This window comes from Sapajus apella, unplaced genomic scaffold (assembly GCF_009761245.1).
Source record: "Sapajus apella isolate SASKATOON/1434 unplaced genomic scaffold, GSC_monkey_1.0 scaffold37, whole genome shotgun sequence".
Lineage (NCBI taxonomy): Eukaryota > Metazoa > Chordata > Mammalia > Primates > Cebidae > Sapajus > Sapajus apella.
This window is the reverse complement of record NW_022436977.1, coordinates 15,982,781-16,002,357: the sequence shown is the minus strand read 5'-3', so window position 1 is coordinate 16,002,357 and position 19,577 is coordinate 15,982,781. Positions and strand designations below refer to the sequence as shown.

General features: G+C 37.7%; 1 protein-coding gene across 6 annotated transcripts in view; it reads left to right on the top strand.

Annotated features, from left to right (window-relative positions):
* Positions 1 to 19,577, top strand: part of GALK2 (galactokinase 2) — a 108,916-nt gene that overhangs the window by 52,052 nt on the left and 37,287 nt on the right. For all 6 annotated transcript variants that reach the window (XM_032297808.1, XM_032297810.1, XM_032297809.1 and 3 more), the window contains exon 6: positions 18,510 to 18,608. In XM_032297808.1, the coding sequence (XP_032153699.1) occupies positions 18,510 to 18,608 (99 nt within the window). The remainder of the gene's footprint in view (positions 1 to 18,509; positions 18,609 to 19,577) is intronic.

Sequence of the window (19,577 nt, the reverse complement as noted above, 5' to 3'; positions counted from 1 at the left end):
CCTTGAGGTCCTAACTATTCCCTGGGGGAAGGGTTCCTTATACTGTGTTTTGAGCAGAACAGTCCTGACCCATCCTTGAGGTCCTAACTATTCCCTGGGGGAAGGGTTCCTTATACTGTGTTTTGAGTAGAACAGTCCTGTCCCACCCTTGAGGTCCTAACTGCAGGATCTCTAGTTGTAAACCAATCTTTACATTCTCCTAGAGACTGTAAAGAAGAGAGGGACATTCGATGACTAGTTATTATTTCTTTCCCTAGCATAATAATAACTATGAGAATACTTGTTAATTTTCCTAATATGGATCTGATCACATAGATATAGGCACAAACCAAATAGAAAAAAAGAACTTTCATGAATCATCATCTGAATCAACTCAGTACATATTTGCCTTGGGGAAGGGTTTTATGTATAAAATAGTTAATTTGCAAACACTTTGACATGTAGTGGAAAGCATCTTTAGGGTCAGGAAATGCTGAAGGTGTTTCAAGAGTTGTTACATGACATAAATTGACTTTACTGCATTGTGCTCAAATGTTATGCTCAGAGCATTTACTGAAGGTCATTATGAGAAACAGTCATGTGAACACTACTTTTGCATTTATTTTCAGACATTGCAGAGGTCATGTTTTATGTGCTCTAAGGAATCCACGTGAGAAATGGGTTTCAGAATTTAGCACCCCCAGGAAAATACTGCCTCTTTAACTTACTATTTCCCTTTTTACCTTGGCCTCCAGGAATCCCCGTAAATAAGATTAAACAAAACAGTTACATTAAGTAATTAACAGTTGGTATGTTTTTATTCTTCCCTCTTTTGCCCTAGTTTTCTATTTCTAATGAATATTTTTGGTTATATAATTCCTAGACACTTCTTAAAATAAAATAGGCACTTGGTACAAGTAGAATAAAAAATTGAGACAAAATAGATGGGAGGGATAGTTATGTTAAGGAAGCAATGATAAGCAAGAGTACATTCTAAGAGGGGGGAGTCAGAATGTTGGAGGTCCAGTAGCTGTATTGCATAAGGAATAGTTGAAACAACAGTGGATGTGTGGCTTAGGGAAAGAGTAAGAGGATCCACGAATGGTTCTTTCAAACGTCAAAGGATTCTAATATCAAAATGAGGAGAAAATTGGGGATACAAAGGTAGAAAGGGTAGAGTTTGATTAAGTATAAGGAAAATGTTTCCAATGACTAGAGTGGTCTAAAAATGAAAAGGGCTAATTTGTAAAGCAGTGAGATCACTGTGGTAACAGAGGCCAGAAAATGATGTATTAATATATCAAGTTGGGAGGTGACTGGAATAAAAATGCAGAACGGGAGAGGGCCCCTGAGATCTGGGGTTCAGAGACAGCAGCCCCTTAACTTCAATTCCTAGGGAAACTACACTTCCTTGTCCTTCTCCAAATTTTAAAAATTCATAAATATTCTGTTCAACAAAAGATAAAAATAAATATAGAAATGCTGAAACAAAAGGGTTAAATTCTCTGCTCTTTGCAAAATAGGAGAGGGAAGTAAAAAGAAAACTTCATGGAACAGTGGGGAATTTCCATTTTGTCCTGTCTTCCAAAATGTGGATTCTTGGGCACAACTGTAGTCCCCAGGATGTTTATGACGCCAATGCTGAGCTGAGGTTACCACGAGAGCTCACCTTCCCCCTCCATGCAATCTACCAGGCCCCTGACCTTGCACTGCACAATATACCCTATGGAAGAGTACCTCAGGAGGAGATTCATTTGATCTCTTCTGTAGCATTTTTAAATATATATTTGCAGGTCTATGCTGCATGCTGTGGGAGAACCAAAAGAAGTGCTAATAACCAGTAACTTTCATGAACAATCTAATTGTAAATCACAGCCCAAGTACAGTCTAATCCATAAGGCAAAAAACTGACCTAGAAAACTTATCCTTTGAAAAATAAATGACTGTAATCTCCTTCTCTAGATTGCTGTTCCTTGAGTACCTATATATAGCTATTCCTGATACTCCCCCAAATTATAAATGTTATAAATACTATGCTCAACAAAAGACTTAGATAAAAATAGAAACAATATTGTAGATGATGTTGCATAATCACTGTCCTGGATGTAAATATGAAAATATCAGTCAGTTTAGCACACTACTGGTAGAAGGGCTCAAATGAGAGGGAAATAATTTCTCATGGAACAAAAACTAACCTAGACCAGGAGATATGCCCAACTGGTAAGGTAATTTGCTAGAAAATAAATCCATTTTACACACTGCCAATCCATGGAACAAAAGATGCTAACATTATCTAAAGAGAGACAGTAGAAGAAGGGGAGAAAAAGAAGATGTTCATTTCCAAGAAATACCAGTAAGGATAAGACTCTGGCTGGCTGCCTTGCAAGGTGGATGATGGGCTCTCTGCTACTAGACCAAACAGCAGCTCACAACACCAGCCACCGTCCTTATACCACCTGTGCCTCAGACTGCAGCTCTGCTCACTTTCTCTCTCCACTTCATGATTCTTCCTGTCCACTTCTTTCAGAGGATATATTACTTATTTCTATAGCTGAAGTTTTAGCTCTGCAACACACTCTAAAATACTCTGCATTTTATGACATATGACACAGTGGCTTTAAAAAATGAGTAATTTTTGCCTTGTACCTCCAACTCAAGTTTTTACACCTCAACTGACACCACAAAGCCCTCTCGATTTAAACTGGGTTCTCCCTGTTCTCTCTTATAGTCTGTTTTCTTCATAACATTTATCACAATCTGTGTATAGATATTTGTGTATGCTTGTTTAATATTGGTCTTCCTCCATTAGTCTAAACTCCATGAGGGGAGGAGGCATTCTGTTCACCTTGTATCTCTAATACCTAACCTATTTGTTGATAAAGGAAGGCCGAGTACATGAACAAATGAATATACAATGTCAACTCCCCATTTCCCTACTAAACCACCATATTCAGAAAAAAAAATCTTCCCCTAATAACTGAGTATGTACCAAATTAAAACCCTGGAGCTACACATGACATTTGCACATCTTAGAGAACAAAATATCACTTTCTTTTGCTTCATCTAAAGTTTTATAATAGAGAACCCTATTTCGTTCTTCTTTATATGTTTATGTGCTGAGATACGGAAAAAAAATCCAGAAAATTCATTAGTCAATATTTGCCAACTTCCTTCTTTGATAAAAATGAAATGAAACAAATGAAATGAAATGAAAGAGGTAAGGATTTTACTTCTTTCAATTTTTCTGATTTATTCATGAAAAATGTGCCAATTATTATTAAACATCTACAGTATGATCAACATGAAAAGGAGGAAACAAAAACTAGAAAATTCCACTAAAATAGAAATTACATGTTAGCACAGAAATGGCATTATGTGTAGAAGAAAAAGGGTTTAAGTGGTAAAACCATCAAGACATTCCCAAACAGGTTTCCCAGTCTGTTACCGCAAACACTGCTGCCATTATTGAAGGGAATGGTATTCCCCATTGGACTGAGACTCAGGAGACAGAAGACCTTGACCAAGATTCTCTGCTTGACCAAACTTTCATCATGCTCCTAAACCAGCTGCTAGGCCCTAAACCAGTTGCTAGGCCCATCTGTTGACCCTGCTAAGTCAGTTTAGCAAGAACACCCCACCCTCAATATCTGATCACCTTTGATATCTGATCAGGTTCCTCATCTTCCACCATCCCCCAGGTAATGACTGATCACTTTAGCCCACATTCAGCAAGAATCCTTTTAGGTTAGGTTAGCTGGAATCCCCATTACTCCTGATGTTTAATTTCCCATTCATTGACCCCCATGCTGCTCCTTGGCTATAACTTCCCACTTGGCCATGCTGTATTCAGAGTTGAGCCCAATTTCTCTCTCCCATTGCAAAATCTCGTTGCTGTGGTCCCTGTGTCTATCACAATGGTCCTTCAGAAAGCCTGCTTTACCATGCTTTAGCAAGTATCATTGAATATTTTTTTAACACCCTTTACACCTTTACTTGCTCAAGTACCTCTCTTCCATATTGATTTTTAGTTCATCATCTCTTATTCCTCCAAGGTCCCAGCCACTACTCTCAATCCCCCGAAATTAATACAGTAGTTACAAAGCTCACTGTAATGGACCCATGTGAGGTGTCTAGCCACCTTCTTCCCATCTCTACATTTTTTTCGGGATACTGAACTCTTTTTCCTTCTTCTTAGCACTCTGCCTCCAACTATTAACACCACAAGTTTGTAACAATATAACTCTTAATTGCCAGATTCACACACCGTAATCCCCCATCTCCCACCCACCCAACAAAACACTTTATCACAGTTCATAGATCCAGGAGTGGGTACCTGACTGAAGACACTAACCAGATTCCCTTCTAGAGTTCCTTCTTCAGAAAAATCTTCCCAATGGGGAGAGAAAGTGTCAGTTTCAAGCAATCTATGTCTATCTCATATGATCATAGAAGCTGTCAGCAGCCATATTTTCTAAAATAGAGACCAGAAAAGTAGAGGAAGCTGGTCTGAAGATTAAGAAGAATGAAACAGACAAGCAAAACCGAGAGCGAGACAAATGACAGACTCAGTTTTAACAACACTTAGGTTTCTGGTTTCTGCGCATTCCTGAAACCCAGCTATAATACTCCATTATATTAGACTGCAAAATGGCCACAAATCCTTTCCCTCCCTGTTTCCATTCCCTTGCAATGTGACTTTGCAGCTCCTTCCATCAAAAGATGGAATCTGTTTTCTCTATTAATTAGATCTGGGATACAACTTTCTTTGGTCAATTTGGATAGAGGCATATAAGACATAAACAGAGGGAGGCCGAGGTGGGTGGATCACGAGGTCAAGAGATCGAGACCATCCTGGTCAACATGGTGAAACCCCGTCTCTACTAAAAATACAAAAATTAGCTGGGCATGGTGGTGCATGCCTGTAGTCCCAGCTATTCGGGAGGCTAAGGCAGGAGAATTGCGTGAACCCAGGAGGCGGAGGTTGCGGTGAGCCGAGATCGTGCCCTTGCACTCCAGCCTGGGTAACAAGAGCGAAACTCCGTCTCAAAAAAAAAAAAAAAGACATAAACAGAAACTTGAAAAGCACTTGTACATTGGAGCTTGCCCTCTACCTGCTCATGGAAGCAGGAGATCTCCATTTGGACAAGCGTGGACTAGCCTGGTGGATGATAGACATATGGCCCAAGTCCTCCTATCACGTCAGCTGACAGCCAGCCAGTCCAGAAGCAGAACTGCCTACCTGACCGGCAGCTGAGATCAGATGTCTTAATGAGCTCAGCCAAAACAGGCAGAATTATTGTCAAGGTGAACCCAGTCCAAGTGGTGGTTGAAACAAGCCACTATGTTTTGAAAAAATTTGTTACACAGTAAAAGCAAACTGACATACCCACCTTTGCATTTTACAACACGTACATAAAGCAAACATTCCTTTTTTAATGAAGCTGGCTTGAGTGAGCTATTTTTCCTTGCTAGCAAAAATCTTAAAAGCTCACATGTCCATTTGAAATATTTTATCTTCACAGACACCCAAACAATTTTAAACATTTTGTTCCATTCAGTTAAAAAAAATAGAACTACTTACTTTATCCTTCCCTGAGGTCTATGATAATCTTCTCTATAGCTTATCAATTTTTAGCATGTATATATATATATATATGCACACACACACACACACATACATACATACTATTTTTAGTGTATATATAGTATATATGTTTCCAAATAAATGTGCTTCTGGGGATATAGTAACAGGAGAGAACAGACCAGAATTCTAAACCCTTCTCGTTTTCTACTTGCTCTTTTACTATAAGTAAATTCGAGGAGCAACTCCTCTGGGGAACTTTTCCTGGCCTCCTGGGATCTGAGTTACATACTCGAACTCTGCTCTATTACATCACTGTATAGCACAGTGGTTAAATCATGTAAGTTTCCTTCTCTGCAAAATACGAATTATAATAATTACCTACTTCATTGTGTCATTCTTAGGATTTTAAAAGCCTAGCATATAGTTAGTGCATCAATATCCCACCACCTCAGGATCTTTACATCTACCATTCCTCAGTCTGGAATGCTCTTATCCCAAAATCTCTGCTCAAATGTTACCTCATCAGACAGACCTTCTCTCATTTCCTTAAAATATACTAAATACCCTCTGCCATTCTCCATCCCAAACCTTGCTTTTTCCTCAAGGCTTTTACCACTTTATCTTTTTTCTATCAGCCTTTGTTCCCTACTCAAATGTATGCTCCATGAGAGCAGGCACTGCATTTTAGTAATTGCTCTACCCCAGTGCCAAGAATAGTACCTGACACAAAATAGTTAAATTTGTTAATTGAATCAACATATGAGCTAAATGTAGTTTCTTTGAGTTGTAGTATTTAGAGATACAATGATTTTATTATCCTTACAATACTTAAGGTGACTGTGAGTCCAATATTTGGTTGTAGAAGATTATTAATAATTTTAAAATAAAATTTTATTAATTATAATTTAAAATATTTTAAATTACATCAAATAATCCATAATCTTATACAATAGAATATATTGCTTTTATATTTAAAAAAATTTTAAGGAACATATAATCATTTCTAATGAGATCAGGAAAAATCTAGAGTTGTTAAGAAATAAAATGTCACCCATTTAAGATGTTGTGCTGTATTTCCCACTTCTTTTTTTTTTTTTTTTTTTTTTTGATACGGAGTTTCACTCTTGTTACCCAGGCTGGAGTGCAATGGCGCGATCTCGGCTCACCGCAACCTCCGCCTCCTGGATTCAGGCAATTCTCCTGCCTCAGCCTCCTGAGTAGCTGGGATTACAGGCACGTGCCACCAAGCCCAGCTAATTTTTTGTATTTTTAGTAGAGATGGGGTTTCACCATGTTGACCAGGATGGTCTCGATCTCTTGACCTCGTGATCCACCCGCCTCGGCCTCCCAAAGTGCTGGGATTACAGGCTTGAGCCACCGGGCCCGGCCCTGTATTTCCCACTTCTACCCATGGATTTGGGAACACTCAGCTTATGAACTGGCGCTCAGAACTAAAACTCACACTTGAAAACTGTCAATATTTATAATTTTTAACTATAACACTTTAATTAGAAAATATTTAATTGATCTTAAATTTCTGGTCAATAAAATTCTCACTTTACTAGTTATAATAGCTAGTCATGCTAGGTAATGCCTATTCTTTACTCTAAAAGAGAACACAATTAGGGATAAAAGAGAGGTTTCCACATGCATCAAGAGATATTTGTGCCTTTAGAAACATCTGTATTTTGGGCATCCAATTATGTATTATAGGATTGCATTCCATTTCCTTGCCTCTGTTGCTTCTTTATCACCTCGCTGTATAATAGCTACTTCACTTGACAATGGAAGAGGCAGGTGATAAAACTGAGCAAGTTCAATTGTGACACCCAAGAGGAACAGTCTTTACTAGTACCGTTACTATGACAACTTTACTAATTTGCATGCTTAAATTTATGAGATTTATGTCTGTATATAACAGACAAAGACTATTAGCAACTAGGGGGAACCCCGCACCTTGAACAAATGCCTAAAGCTAAGAACGATAGTAACAAGCTAGTGTGGCAGAGACACCAACAAATCAGAATAGACATGAGCCATAAGAGAGGCAGGAGAGAGAACAGTGGATCAACCCTCCCTGGAACATAACTCCTCAGTAAATGTGGATAAATGAATAAATCCTCTGGATTAAATCAAATTATAAAATTGATAGAATCTCAAGTGAAAACCCAAATAATTATTTATGTCATCACCAGGAAATTATCATGTTGCAAATAAGATTACATTTTTTTATTAATTCAGTTAGGCACCAGTCTCCCGGATCTAAATCAGGGAGTGATTTGAGTCTATGGGGATCCAAACATTTAAAAATGAAATAGTCTCTATGTTTGAAAACCCCATGATGGTCTAGAGGGAAACATCTTTGCAATACAAAGTGAGACATACTATAGTGAAAAAGTTAAAAGTTAAAAGTTAATAGGATATTGACATCTTACAGGCCAAAGAGCTTTAATCAAGGGGGCAACAGGGGAGAATCTATTTAACCAATTACATCTCGCTAAACCATGCGAATTGACACGGATGGTACCGAGTAAGCATATACACATGAATGGTTCAGTACCAGCAATACAGCTATCCATCTGCCTGCTAGAGATGAGGAAAGGACTGCACTGTTTACCTTTTCTTTCTTCTAATGTACTAACTACATGACTAGAGAAACCTGAAAAGATCAAATAACAAATGATGGTTCCATCAACACCATCCACCCAGAAAGAAAGAAAAGGCTAAAACATATAAGAAAGCATGTACATGAAAGGCAGCTATCTGCCCTTGTCAGGGCTCTCTTAAGTCCACCTGTTCCCTGCAGAAGCTCTGGCTTACACCAATTTATGTAGACAGGCTACAGTTACATTTTTACAGTTATATATACTACTGATCAGCCTCTTTTAATCTAACACAGGCTCTAAAGAATTAAGCCTGTGTAACATAAACCCCTTAAAAGATTACAGTAATTACAAACACAAAGACATGTAAATATTTGTTAGTCAGACCAAATTTGTGTTGCCTGGTATTTTCTTTGGAGCCTGCCCATGTCATTATACTGAAATGTGATATATACAAACCCTGAATGACTGCAAGTGAAATAATGTAACCCTATATACACAGTGGCAGTTTAAAATTACATCTGCTTTGGTTATTTTTATGTTAGACATCTCAAACAGTTTATTCCAAGCTTAGTACATTTTGTTTCCTAAACAAAACAATGAAGAACGTGAACAGACTTAAATAGCAGTGCAATAATGAAGAACTGAAATTCCTTGATAAAGTCAAAAATTTGTGATTTTTAAGTCATCAGTATTTTTCACTCATTTGACAAATATGTACTGAGTATTGTATTTATTAAAACACATAATAGAAGACATGTTATTGCCTCTATCATCACTTTTAATACACTTTTAAAAAAATTTTATTAACAAAAACTCCACCTTTATGAAAGGGAATTCATATGACATACCTAAACTATGGCATTATTTTGATAGGTAGCACAGATCTCTACCTATCTCTGTGTATTAAAAAATGTTAAGTACAATTGGAGAAACAGAAACCACATGATGCAATTCACCAAGAAGGACATCTGTCACCTATACGGTATTCGTCGGGGGAAAAACATCAGTCTCAATATAAAAATAAGGCAATCATCTGACAAATCCAAATTCAGGAAATTTGACCAAAAAAATTGGCCTGGACTCTTCAAAATTGTCAGTGTCATAAAAGACAAAAAATGCTGGGGAACTTTTCAAAAAAAAACTAAAAAAAAAAAAAAAAAAATCAACTAAATGCAATGATGGTAAAGCTGAGTATTAATTAAATCCAATTATTGGTAAAATTGAGTATTATTGTGGGTAGTATTTAATTCCCTTCTTTTTAATTTTTCTGATCCAGAATGTGTTCAGTTATCTTGAATAAATAAATTCTCAATCAGAAAAATTAAAAAGAAAGAAAGAAAAAGAAACAAGAAAAAGAAGCTCTAAAGGACATTACTATTAAGACAACTGGGAAATTTGAATATGAACTGCATATTAGATAATGTTGTGTCAATGTTAAATGTTCCGATGATAATTATTTTGTGGCATGTTGAAGAATGCCTTGCTCTGAGGAAATAAATATTAATATATTTAGGGGTGATGTCCTCAATTAACTCTCAAATGGCTCAGAAAAAAAAGCAGAGAGAAAGATAAAGCAAATGTGGCAAAATATTATTTCTTCTTCTATACTTTTGAAATTTTCTCATAATTAAAAGTTGGAAAAAAATTTTAGGTGGTACATTAACAATACAGCTAATTGTGTGTATGTGAAAGAGATGTACATTGCTGTCAATAGGTAACAATATTATCTCAAATAATTGAAGACAATCAATGAGAACAATATGAAAGCATCCTGCATTAACACATAGGTTTCTGTGAACTATTCTTAAAAAATCTTTTAAATTTTTCCAATATATTTCTTCCTTTATCACCAAATTCTCTTTTATCCAAATTTTCTGCTTTATCACCAAATTTAACCATAGTGACATTATTTGAAGAGTTAAAATATGTATAAAACCTGATAAGAATTAAAATATTTTGTCATGAAAATAAACATAAATACAAATTAAATTATAAAAATAAAAAGGAGCACTTTAATTATGAAAAGCTCTTCACAGCATAAAGAATCCTGATACTTAGATTTTTGCATATATTTTACAAAGCAGTAACACAGTTTTATCAGAAGAAGAAATAATCAGATAATCTCCAAATGCCTTTGTAACCATGGGACTCATTACCAATTTTACTTTCCCTGTATCTTACTTAAAATATAAGAGATTTATGGGCTTTGACGGTCATAAATAAATTCCACAGGGTCTTGCTTCCCTTTGATTTAAATAAACAGTCAAAATTAACAACTAGTTAACAGCCCAATATGTCATCTTATGTGGGAGGTCACCCAAGATCGTTGAAACAATTGTTTCATTTGTATGCTTAAAAAATTAAATCAGCATATTGGTCAAAGAGTAATCTGAGTGGCACTCATTAAAATCTATCATTTGAGGGCTGGACACGGTGGCTCACGCCTGTAATCTCAGCACTTTGGGAGGCCAAGGTGGGTGAATCATCTGAAGTCAGAGCTTTGAGACCAGCCTGACCAACATAGTGAAATCCCATCCCTACTAAAAATACAAAAATTAGCATGGCCTCGTGACGACTGCCTATAATCCCAACTGCTCAGAGGCTGAGGCAGGAGAATCACTTGAACCCAGGAGATGGAGGTTGCAGTGAGCCAAGACTGCACCATTGCTCTCCAGCCTGGGCCACAAGAGCAAAACTGTCTCAAATAAAAAAAAAGAAAAAAAAAATCTGTCATTTCAAAGTGGCACCAAAAAAAGCCAATCTCCTCCTATGCTGTCCTGAGTAAGTCCAGACTGGTAGTGATACAAAGCAGGGCACCTGGGTGTAAACAGCACATCTTGAGTTTCTAAAGGATGAATTGTATAAACATTCCCTGTTTTCTATAAAAGACAAAACAAAAGGGGATCTTACTCCTGCTTCCACTATTGCTCCAAGAATTTATAATGTTCTATAGGAAATAGTTTAATTACAGATAAAGACTTTCCCAGGGTAAATTATTTTAACATGTCTAATTGCCAATCTATGTGAATAGTCTATACATGTAGACTTTCTCAGGCCAGCTCCAGAAGAGTAGCTTCACAGTACAGTATTTTATAATAGCAGGGTCAGATCTTTAAAATACTCAGTCATAAGATATGGGTAAAAAGCATTAATTTTACACACTGGACAACAGAATAAGATTTGATCATAAAAGGTAACTCGAGGCGGCCGGCAGTATTGACACACCTAACTTTAACAAGTAGGCTATACTAATCTTATAAAAAATATTTTCCTTCAGTAATAAACTAACCTTAGCTTGGTGTAACTTTCTTTATAAACTTAAAGTTAAAAAAAAAACTTTTGACTCTTTTGTCATAACACTTAGTTTAAAACACAAATACATTGTATAGCTATACCAAAGTGTTTCTTTATATTCTTATTCTATTAGCTCTTTTCTATTTTTAAAAATTTTTATATTTTTAAATTTTTTTAACTTTGAGTTTTTTTGTTAAAAACTAAAACAGGATCATCAATATCACTGTGTTCTACCTCCACATTTTGTCCTACTAGAGGGTCTTCAAGGGCAGTAACATGCATGCAGCTGTCATCTCCTGGGATAACAGTGCCTTCTTCTGGAATACTTCCTGAAGACCTGTCTGAGGCTGTTTAACTTTTTTTTTTTTTTTTTTTTGAGACGGGGTCTCCGTCTGTTCCCTAGGCTAGAGTGCAGTGGTGTGATCTCAGCTCACTGCATCCTCCACCTCCTGGGTGCAAGCAATTCTCCTGCCTCAGCCTCCTGAGTAGCTGGGATTACAGGTGCTTGCCACCATCCCCGGCTAATTTTTGTATTTTTAGTAGAGACAGTGTTTCATCATGTTGGTCAGGCTGTTCTTGAACTCCTGACCTTGAACTTCTGACTCCTGATCCGCCCACCTCACCCTCCCAAAGTGCTGGGATTACAGATGTGAGCCACTGTGCCCAGTTTAACTTTTTTTTAAAAAATAAGTAGAAGGAGTATGCTCTAAAATAATGATAATAAGTATAATAAATATGTACACTAGTAGTGTAGTCATTTATTACCATTATCAAGTATTATGTACTGTGCATAATCATATGTACTACACTTTTATGTGACTGGCAGTGCAGTAGGTTTGCTTACATCAACATCACCACAAATGTAATGTGATGATACAACTGCTCTGAACAATGGTGCCACTAGGTAATAGGAATTGTTCAGCTCCACTTTAATCTTATGAGACTACTCCAAAAAGTTTTCGTGCAGCACATGACTGTAGTTCATCCTGCACAGCCTTCTGGGGCAGAGAGCAGGATGAAGGCAAGTGGACAGGTCTGGAGAGGCAAACCGAACCTGTCTGGCACTCTAGGTTTATATTTTCTTTTTTTTTTTTGAGACGGAGTTTTGCTCTTTTTACTCAGGCTGGAGTGCAATGGCGCGATCTCGGCTCACCGCAACCTCTGCCTCCTGGGTTCAGGCAATTCTCCTGCCTCAACCTCCTGAGTAGCTGGGATTACAGGCATGCACCACCATGCCCAGCTAATTTTTTGTATTTTTAGTAGAGACGGGGTTTCACCATGTGGACCAGGATGGTCTCGATGTCTTGACCTCGTGATCCACCCGCCTCGGCCTCCCAAAGTGCTGGGATTACAGGCTTGAGCCACCGTGCCTGGCCAGGTTTATATTTTCTTTTGGAAGACTTGTTAACCTAAAGACACTATCGGTATTGTGAGCTCTTTGAGGGCAGACACTGGCCTAGTCACTTATCTGTCAGGCCACGATTTAAATGATTGCTGAATGAATGAATGGAGCTATTTATTTCCTTCCTTTCTCTTAACTTGCACTTATGGCAGCCAGCTATAACACTATAATTTTGTCTTGGTTAGAGTCTTGGTTCTGAAATAGGCTTCCCATAGGCATGATTAACTAACTCAGAGAAACATTCTTTCCAGTGTAATTCAACTTTTAACAATCTCATTAGGAAAACTGCTAAACAAAAACAGGTCACCATATTAATATATTGAGTCTTTCTGTACTATTATTATTTTTTTGTGCATATTCAGGTTTAACTAGGCATAACATTTATGAATCTTTAGCCCTTCTCAGTGCTAATGAGTTAGATCTAATTAGATTCTCTGTTAAATCTAACCCTGTTATTTCATTTCTCCTCTTACCTGGAGTTCCACTGGCATGCAGATGGATAAACTGTTTAATTTAGCAAGCCCACAGTTTTTTGTTTCCTTCCCAGGCTTCTTCAAGGGAACCATACAAAGGGCTAAGCTAGCTTCATTAACTATCTTCTATAGCTTTAAAAGAAGATCTGTAAATAATGTCAGGTTTCTTCTAAATGTCCAGAGGGCACAAGTCTGAACAGATACTAGCTTATTGGTTAGGCACTTTGGAAAAGTTTCCCATGTAGTCAAATTGTCTTCTTTAATGATTCTCAGTCATTAGTATTTTGAAGGAAGGGATAGAGAGCAAAATGCCACAAGTGACTAGTTTGGAAGTCCCTGGGGTTCTCGCAGTACTCAAGTGTAAGAGCAAAAGAAAATATGTGGTAGAGGGGAGTGAAGCCCTTCTTGATTAGAGCTTTGCTGGTCTAGCTTGAGAGTTTTCAGGTTGTGTGTGTGTGTGTTTCTGGGGTGTAGAAGATTGGTCAAAATGGTGGGAGAAATTTTAGAAAACGCAAACCTTCTTGGAAGGCTGTTAAGGTTTTTCAAAAGCCTCAGAAGAAGGTTAAGGTTTTTCAAAAGCCTTGGAAGAAGGTTATGGCTGAAGGCAGTCTAATTGTCTTACCTTGAGCTAATAGCAAAAAGCAAATATCAATGGAATGTAGAGGAGTTTATCTACATAGCTTGTGTACTCATGTGGTCCTAAGACTGACCTTTGAACAGCTGTGGGCAAAACTGCCCTCTACTCTGGGGCAATGTTAATGTCCACAATGTTAATAGTGTTTACTTGAGACCTTCGTCATTTAATTTGTACTAAATAAATTCGAACATCCCCAGCTTATGAGGGCTGTTGCTGACTCTGACAGAGGTCCCCTGGCCATGCTCACTGGCAAGCCTGTGTCAGTGTACGTTTTTCATCCGTAGCTTGGTTGAATCAGCAGGTCAGACTCATCAGTGGGGTGCAGTGGGAAAGCCTTAGAATCACTTAGCCATCAGGTAGAAATATGCCTTTGTCCTTTGCTAAAGAGAATGGGGTCCCTGAATTCATTTTGATCTTTCCATTAAGTTAGCTTCCAATATGCTTCTTTTCTATACACTTTTGATAATGTGCTTTTGACAGCTACTCCTTATTTTCATGAAATCTATTGAGATTGTACATAATTTAAGTTAGGTACGGAGTATTGATTCAGTGCCTTTGCAAGTCACTCTGATTATAATCCTTGGAGGACATTTTATGGTTCTATTTTCAGGGTCCCAAAGGACAGAAAAGCATGAATAGACTTACTCACATGTCTCCCTCACACTATCCATAATGACAGCATTCTCTGCTTGCTTTTACATTCTACTGCTGTTATGGCACCAGATCCCTCCATTAATGGTTCTCTGAGTTCAGGACGTGCTATCTCTGGCCATGGGCCTAACTAATTTATTTATTTACTATTTATTGTTTCTTTAATTTTTGTGGGCCTAGCTAATTTTTGATTACCATCAGAAGAATGCAAGTTTTTTTCTTAATAGAATCGGAGTTTTTTTTTTTATTTTGTAAACCTTTTGTTTCTAGTTTCTTTACATTTCATAACCATTTAGGATTTGACCTTTTTGCTTATAGTACTGGGGTGAAGAGGTAGGGCCACTGGGGAAACCAGCTGGTGGGCCTGCAGTTGAATTTTTCACTAAAGGCATGTTTTATTTTGTGAGTAGAGACTCCCTGCCCCTGCAAGTAAACCCAAATGCTTTAAATTGGGCATATATTTTCCTGTTTGCCTCAGGCTTCATTACTCCTTAATATTGAATTGGCTGTTTTGGGGTATACAGAATCTTTAAGTGCACTCTCCCTGAACACTTAAAAAATGATCTTGTATTCTATAGTAATTATAACTTGTCTTTTCATTTGGGTTGGTATTTAGTTGCTTTCTTGTGTAAATCAGATGATTCCTTGTTATATGTAAAGATAACAACAATTGTAGAGTACTTTAGAGCACTATGAGGTGCTTTTATTTGAAGTTTTAAACTTTAGTTTCTTGGATTATCACAATAATCCTGTGGCTAGGCAGGTGGGTATTTTTCTCCTTATTATGTATAGGAGGTAATATATGGTGGTGGTGAAGATGATGGGTGCTGGAGGTAGATAATTTGAATTTTATCTTAAATAATTACTAGCCTAGTCTCAGCTAATAAACGCACTCAGCTTCCTAATCTATAAACTGGAGAGACCTGTTTTATAGGCATATTAGTCCGTTATCACACTGCTATAAAGAAATACTTGAGAATGGGTGACTTATAAAGGAAAGAGATGTAATTGACTCATAGTTCCACATTGCTGGGTTAGCCTCAGGAAAGTTACAATCATGGCAGAAGGCAAAGGAGAAGCAGGTACTTTCTTCACAGGGTGGCAGGGTGGAGTGAATGCAAGCAGGGGAAATGCCAGACACTTACAAAATCATCAGATCTCATGAGACTCAATTACTGTTATGAGAACAGCATGGGGAAAACCACCCCTGTGATCCAATTACCTCCACCTGGTCCTGCCCTTGACATGTGGGGATTATGGGGATTATAATTCAAGATGAGCTTTTGGGTGGGGGCAAAGCCAAACCGTATCAATAGGGTTGTATGAAAAATAAATAATTCAGGCAAAACAATTAGAACACTACCTAGCACATAGTAAGTGCTTAATAAACCTTAACTACCAAAACTATTGGCCTCATTAATAGAATCTGAAGAAATGGAAAAATAAGTAATAAGCATAAATGTCTCAATGTTCTGTTTTTTCCCTCTTGAGAGGGAGAATACTTAAAGTTTGGTGAATCTCATTTGTCTTTTCATATCCCTTTGAGGTAGTGAATGATAGATTACATCATTTCCATTTTGCAGGGAGTAGTGGAAGTCCAGTGATAAAAGAATACAGGCTTTGGAGTCAGACATCTGTCTGAGTTTTATATCCTGGCTTTCCACTTCTCGTTATACATCTCTAAACCCCATTTTTCTCACTTCTATAATGGGGATGGGCAGATCATTGTTTGGAGATTTGAAGGAGATAATGTTCACAAAAGAAATAATGCAAGGTACTTAGTACACTTGCCACATACTGTCACTCAGTAAATGTGGCTGTTGTTGCTGTTGAGGGGAGGGGACTTTTTATACTGGCCCAGGGTCAGAGTTAGGTGGGCACCCAGGTTCCATCATCTCTTACATAATGCTGAATGTACTGCTTCATCTGGGTATGTCGTTTCTCTGCATTTTAAATCCAAGTGTTTTGATCTTTTGGTTACTAATTTAATTTTAATGTACATATTATGGACACTGGCTCTGTGTGTCAGCAGACCACGAACAATGTCTATTGCATCAAAATCCTGAGTTTACCTCATGTCACAAGACAGAGTTAATGTTAGTGAATCCACATGACCAACAAGGAATATGACACTTGCAGAATCTGTCAGATGGTGTTTGGGCAGCTATTCCCAGAAACTGAAAGCAGCAGGTGTTTATTAATATTTACTATGTGTTTGGCATTGCATGAAGTAGGGGATACAAAAGAAACACCATATTATATTCATCTCTCACAAGAAGCAGATGTGATAGAAACATGACACAATTAAGGAACAATAATAACACTGTGATTCAGCTCATATTAGTTAAGTGGGCTCCGGTCTATGTACTGAAGGACTCTCTCAGACTGGTAGATAAAAAGACAAGTAGCCCCACACTTAGAGCATATTCAGTACATGATAATAGAGCTATAAACAGGAGGTGCTGAGGAGGAGTTATATGGTGTGTGTGCATTTGGGTGTTGATACAAGTTCCAAAGCAAGGTGCTGCTTGGATTGTTGACTAGTTGGGAATGCTGGGGAGGAGTATTGAGTGAAGTGAATAGAAAATCTTATTTGCCAAGGCAGTGAGATGTGGAAGAGCCTAGGGAAGTAAAGAACAGCCTGTGTTTAGTATTCCTGATGGCTAGAGCTTAGGGTTTACAGGAGGAGTGGTGGGAGGGCAGGCTGGAGAAGTACGCTAGGGTAAGTCATTAAAGACCTTGTGTACCATGCTGAGGAGTATAAGCATTAAGGTGTTGACAACCAAGCAGGCAAGAGATGATTATATCAGTGTTTCAGAATAATTATTCTAGAAACATCATGTAGTCAAACAGAAGTAAGGGCCTGAATCAAGGCTTATAAGAAGGAAAAACTGAATAGATGAATGAATGAATAGTAGCGAGAGGATTAGATGATACTAACTATAAATGTTGTAGGAGTTTAGAAAAAGGAGACACCATCATGGGAATAATATTCGAAGAATACTCCATGATGAAAAAAGATTTGAGTGGTTAGCCCAGGGATTTATTGATAGCAGCTAGCCAATAAACTGGATATTGAACATAAGTACAATTTATATAGGAGAGAAGACAGGAAGTAATTCCAAGTTGCATAAACATGTGTGAAATGGTCAGAGAGACAAATCTAATTGGATACGGGTGGTAAATGATCCAATTTCATATGCATATTGGTCCCAGATTTTGGAAGCTTTCAAAATGCCTGGTTGAGGAGTTTAGATTTATTTTTTAATCAATAGGAAGCCATTAAAGATTCTTAAACAGATATTTCAAGATTTTCAGTTTGGGTTAGAACTGTGTGCATCTATTGGATCGCTTCATCTTGGTTGGAGGAAGATGAGTCTGATGAGATAACACTAGTTCTGATTCTTACATTTAATGGAAATGCCAGAGAGACTTCATTACTTTTAGACAGAAAAATAAAGGTTAATGACCCCACTTTGGTTATGGGTAGACTATGGAATAGTTCACCGTTGGGAGACAAAGGAAGCTGAGGCAAAAATGAATGAGTGCCCATATGAGATTTTCAGTGATACCAGTCTAGAGAAGGATAGGGTAAATAGAAAGATGGTAGAAACTTCTTGCTCTGTGGAGACTTTTAGGGATAGCAAAAACATAGCGTGCACAGTCAATATCTTATTCCATACCCACAGCAGACATTGTTAATTGTTTTTGGTATATTTTCCTATAGTCTGGAGGCTTTGTTAATGCAGTGCTCCAGGCAGGCTACTATTAATTGATCAGAGCTGGCAGTGGAATTCAAGCCTATTTGTCAGGCCTGCAGTAAGAAATGAACGAGAAATGGGTTATGACTGCTCACAGTACAAATCAATTTTTACCTTTCCAGGTGGAACTTGCAGAAATCTGTGCCAAGAGCGAGCGTTACATTGGCACTGAAGGAGGAGGCATGGACCAGTCTATATCATTTCTTGCAGAAGAAGGAACTGTAGGTGGCATTCCAAATAGAAGCCATTCGGAAATACCTAATGGGAAAATTTACATGCAGAGGAAGGCCTTGAGAGCCCCAGGATGCTTTGTTATGGACAGCCTACTATATCAGGCTCTATTGTAGGATGTTATTTCCCAACTGCTTGTAACTCAAGGGTACCACCAGTTAACCTACTCTATTTCATATTGATTGCCTTCTCTTATGCTTCCAGAATGATACCTCCAGTCTGTTTTTCTCATGTGTCTAGCTTTTTCCCCTCTTCTATTTTTCTTCATTGTTAAGATGAGCTTTCTCAATTCCCTAGTTATTGGAACCTCATTTCCCGCTCCTGTCCTAAACCACTTCATCTCATGGCATTTTAAAAATATCATGTTGGTTTTAAACCCAAATTGTAGTTCTCTTACCGCATATATTCACAGTCCCTCTTTTTATAATTTACTCTTTAGTATCATTTTTCTCTGTCAACATTTTTGGGGCTTCAGTGGTGGGAAAAAGAATGTTGACAGTAAGCCAGGAATGAATTCCTTCGCTGGATACTACTTACCCTTGGCTATCAACTCCTTTAGGTAGAGCAGATGTTTTTAGCTGTTGCCCATAGGCTGTTCATTTCCAAAATAGAGCAAACATTTCTTTAAAATCATTTCTTGGTTTTTCATCAGATTCCTACAGGCTTGGCTATTTTCCAAGAACACCTGGATTCCTTCTTATTAAGAATATTTGTTATTGATTCCCCTAAGCCAAAGACATGAGGCATGAGGAAATTTGTTTTAATACTAAGAAAATACTTCGGGTGTTTTGGATGAGACTCAACAAGCAGACATGAGGGCAACAGTCCTGATGTTAATGTAAATTAGCTATAGAGTCTGAACACAGTCCAAGTTCTCTGGGCTTACAAAACACTTCACCCTCTGACCCCTGCTTTACCCTTCTATCCTAAACTCTCACCCCTTTCACCCCTCAAACTGT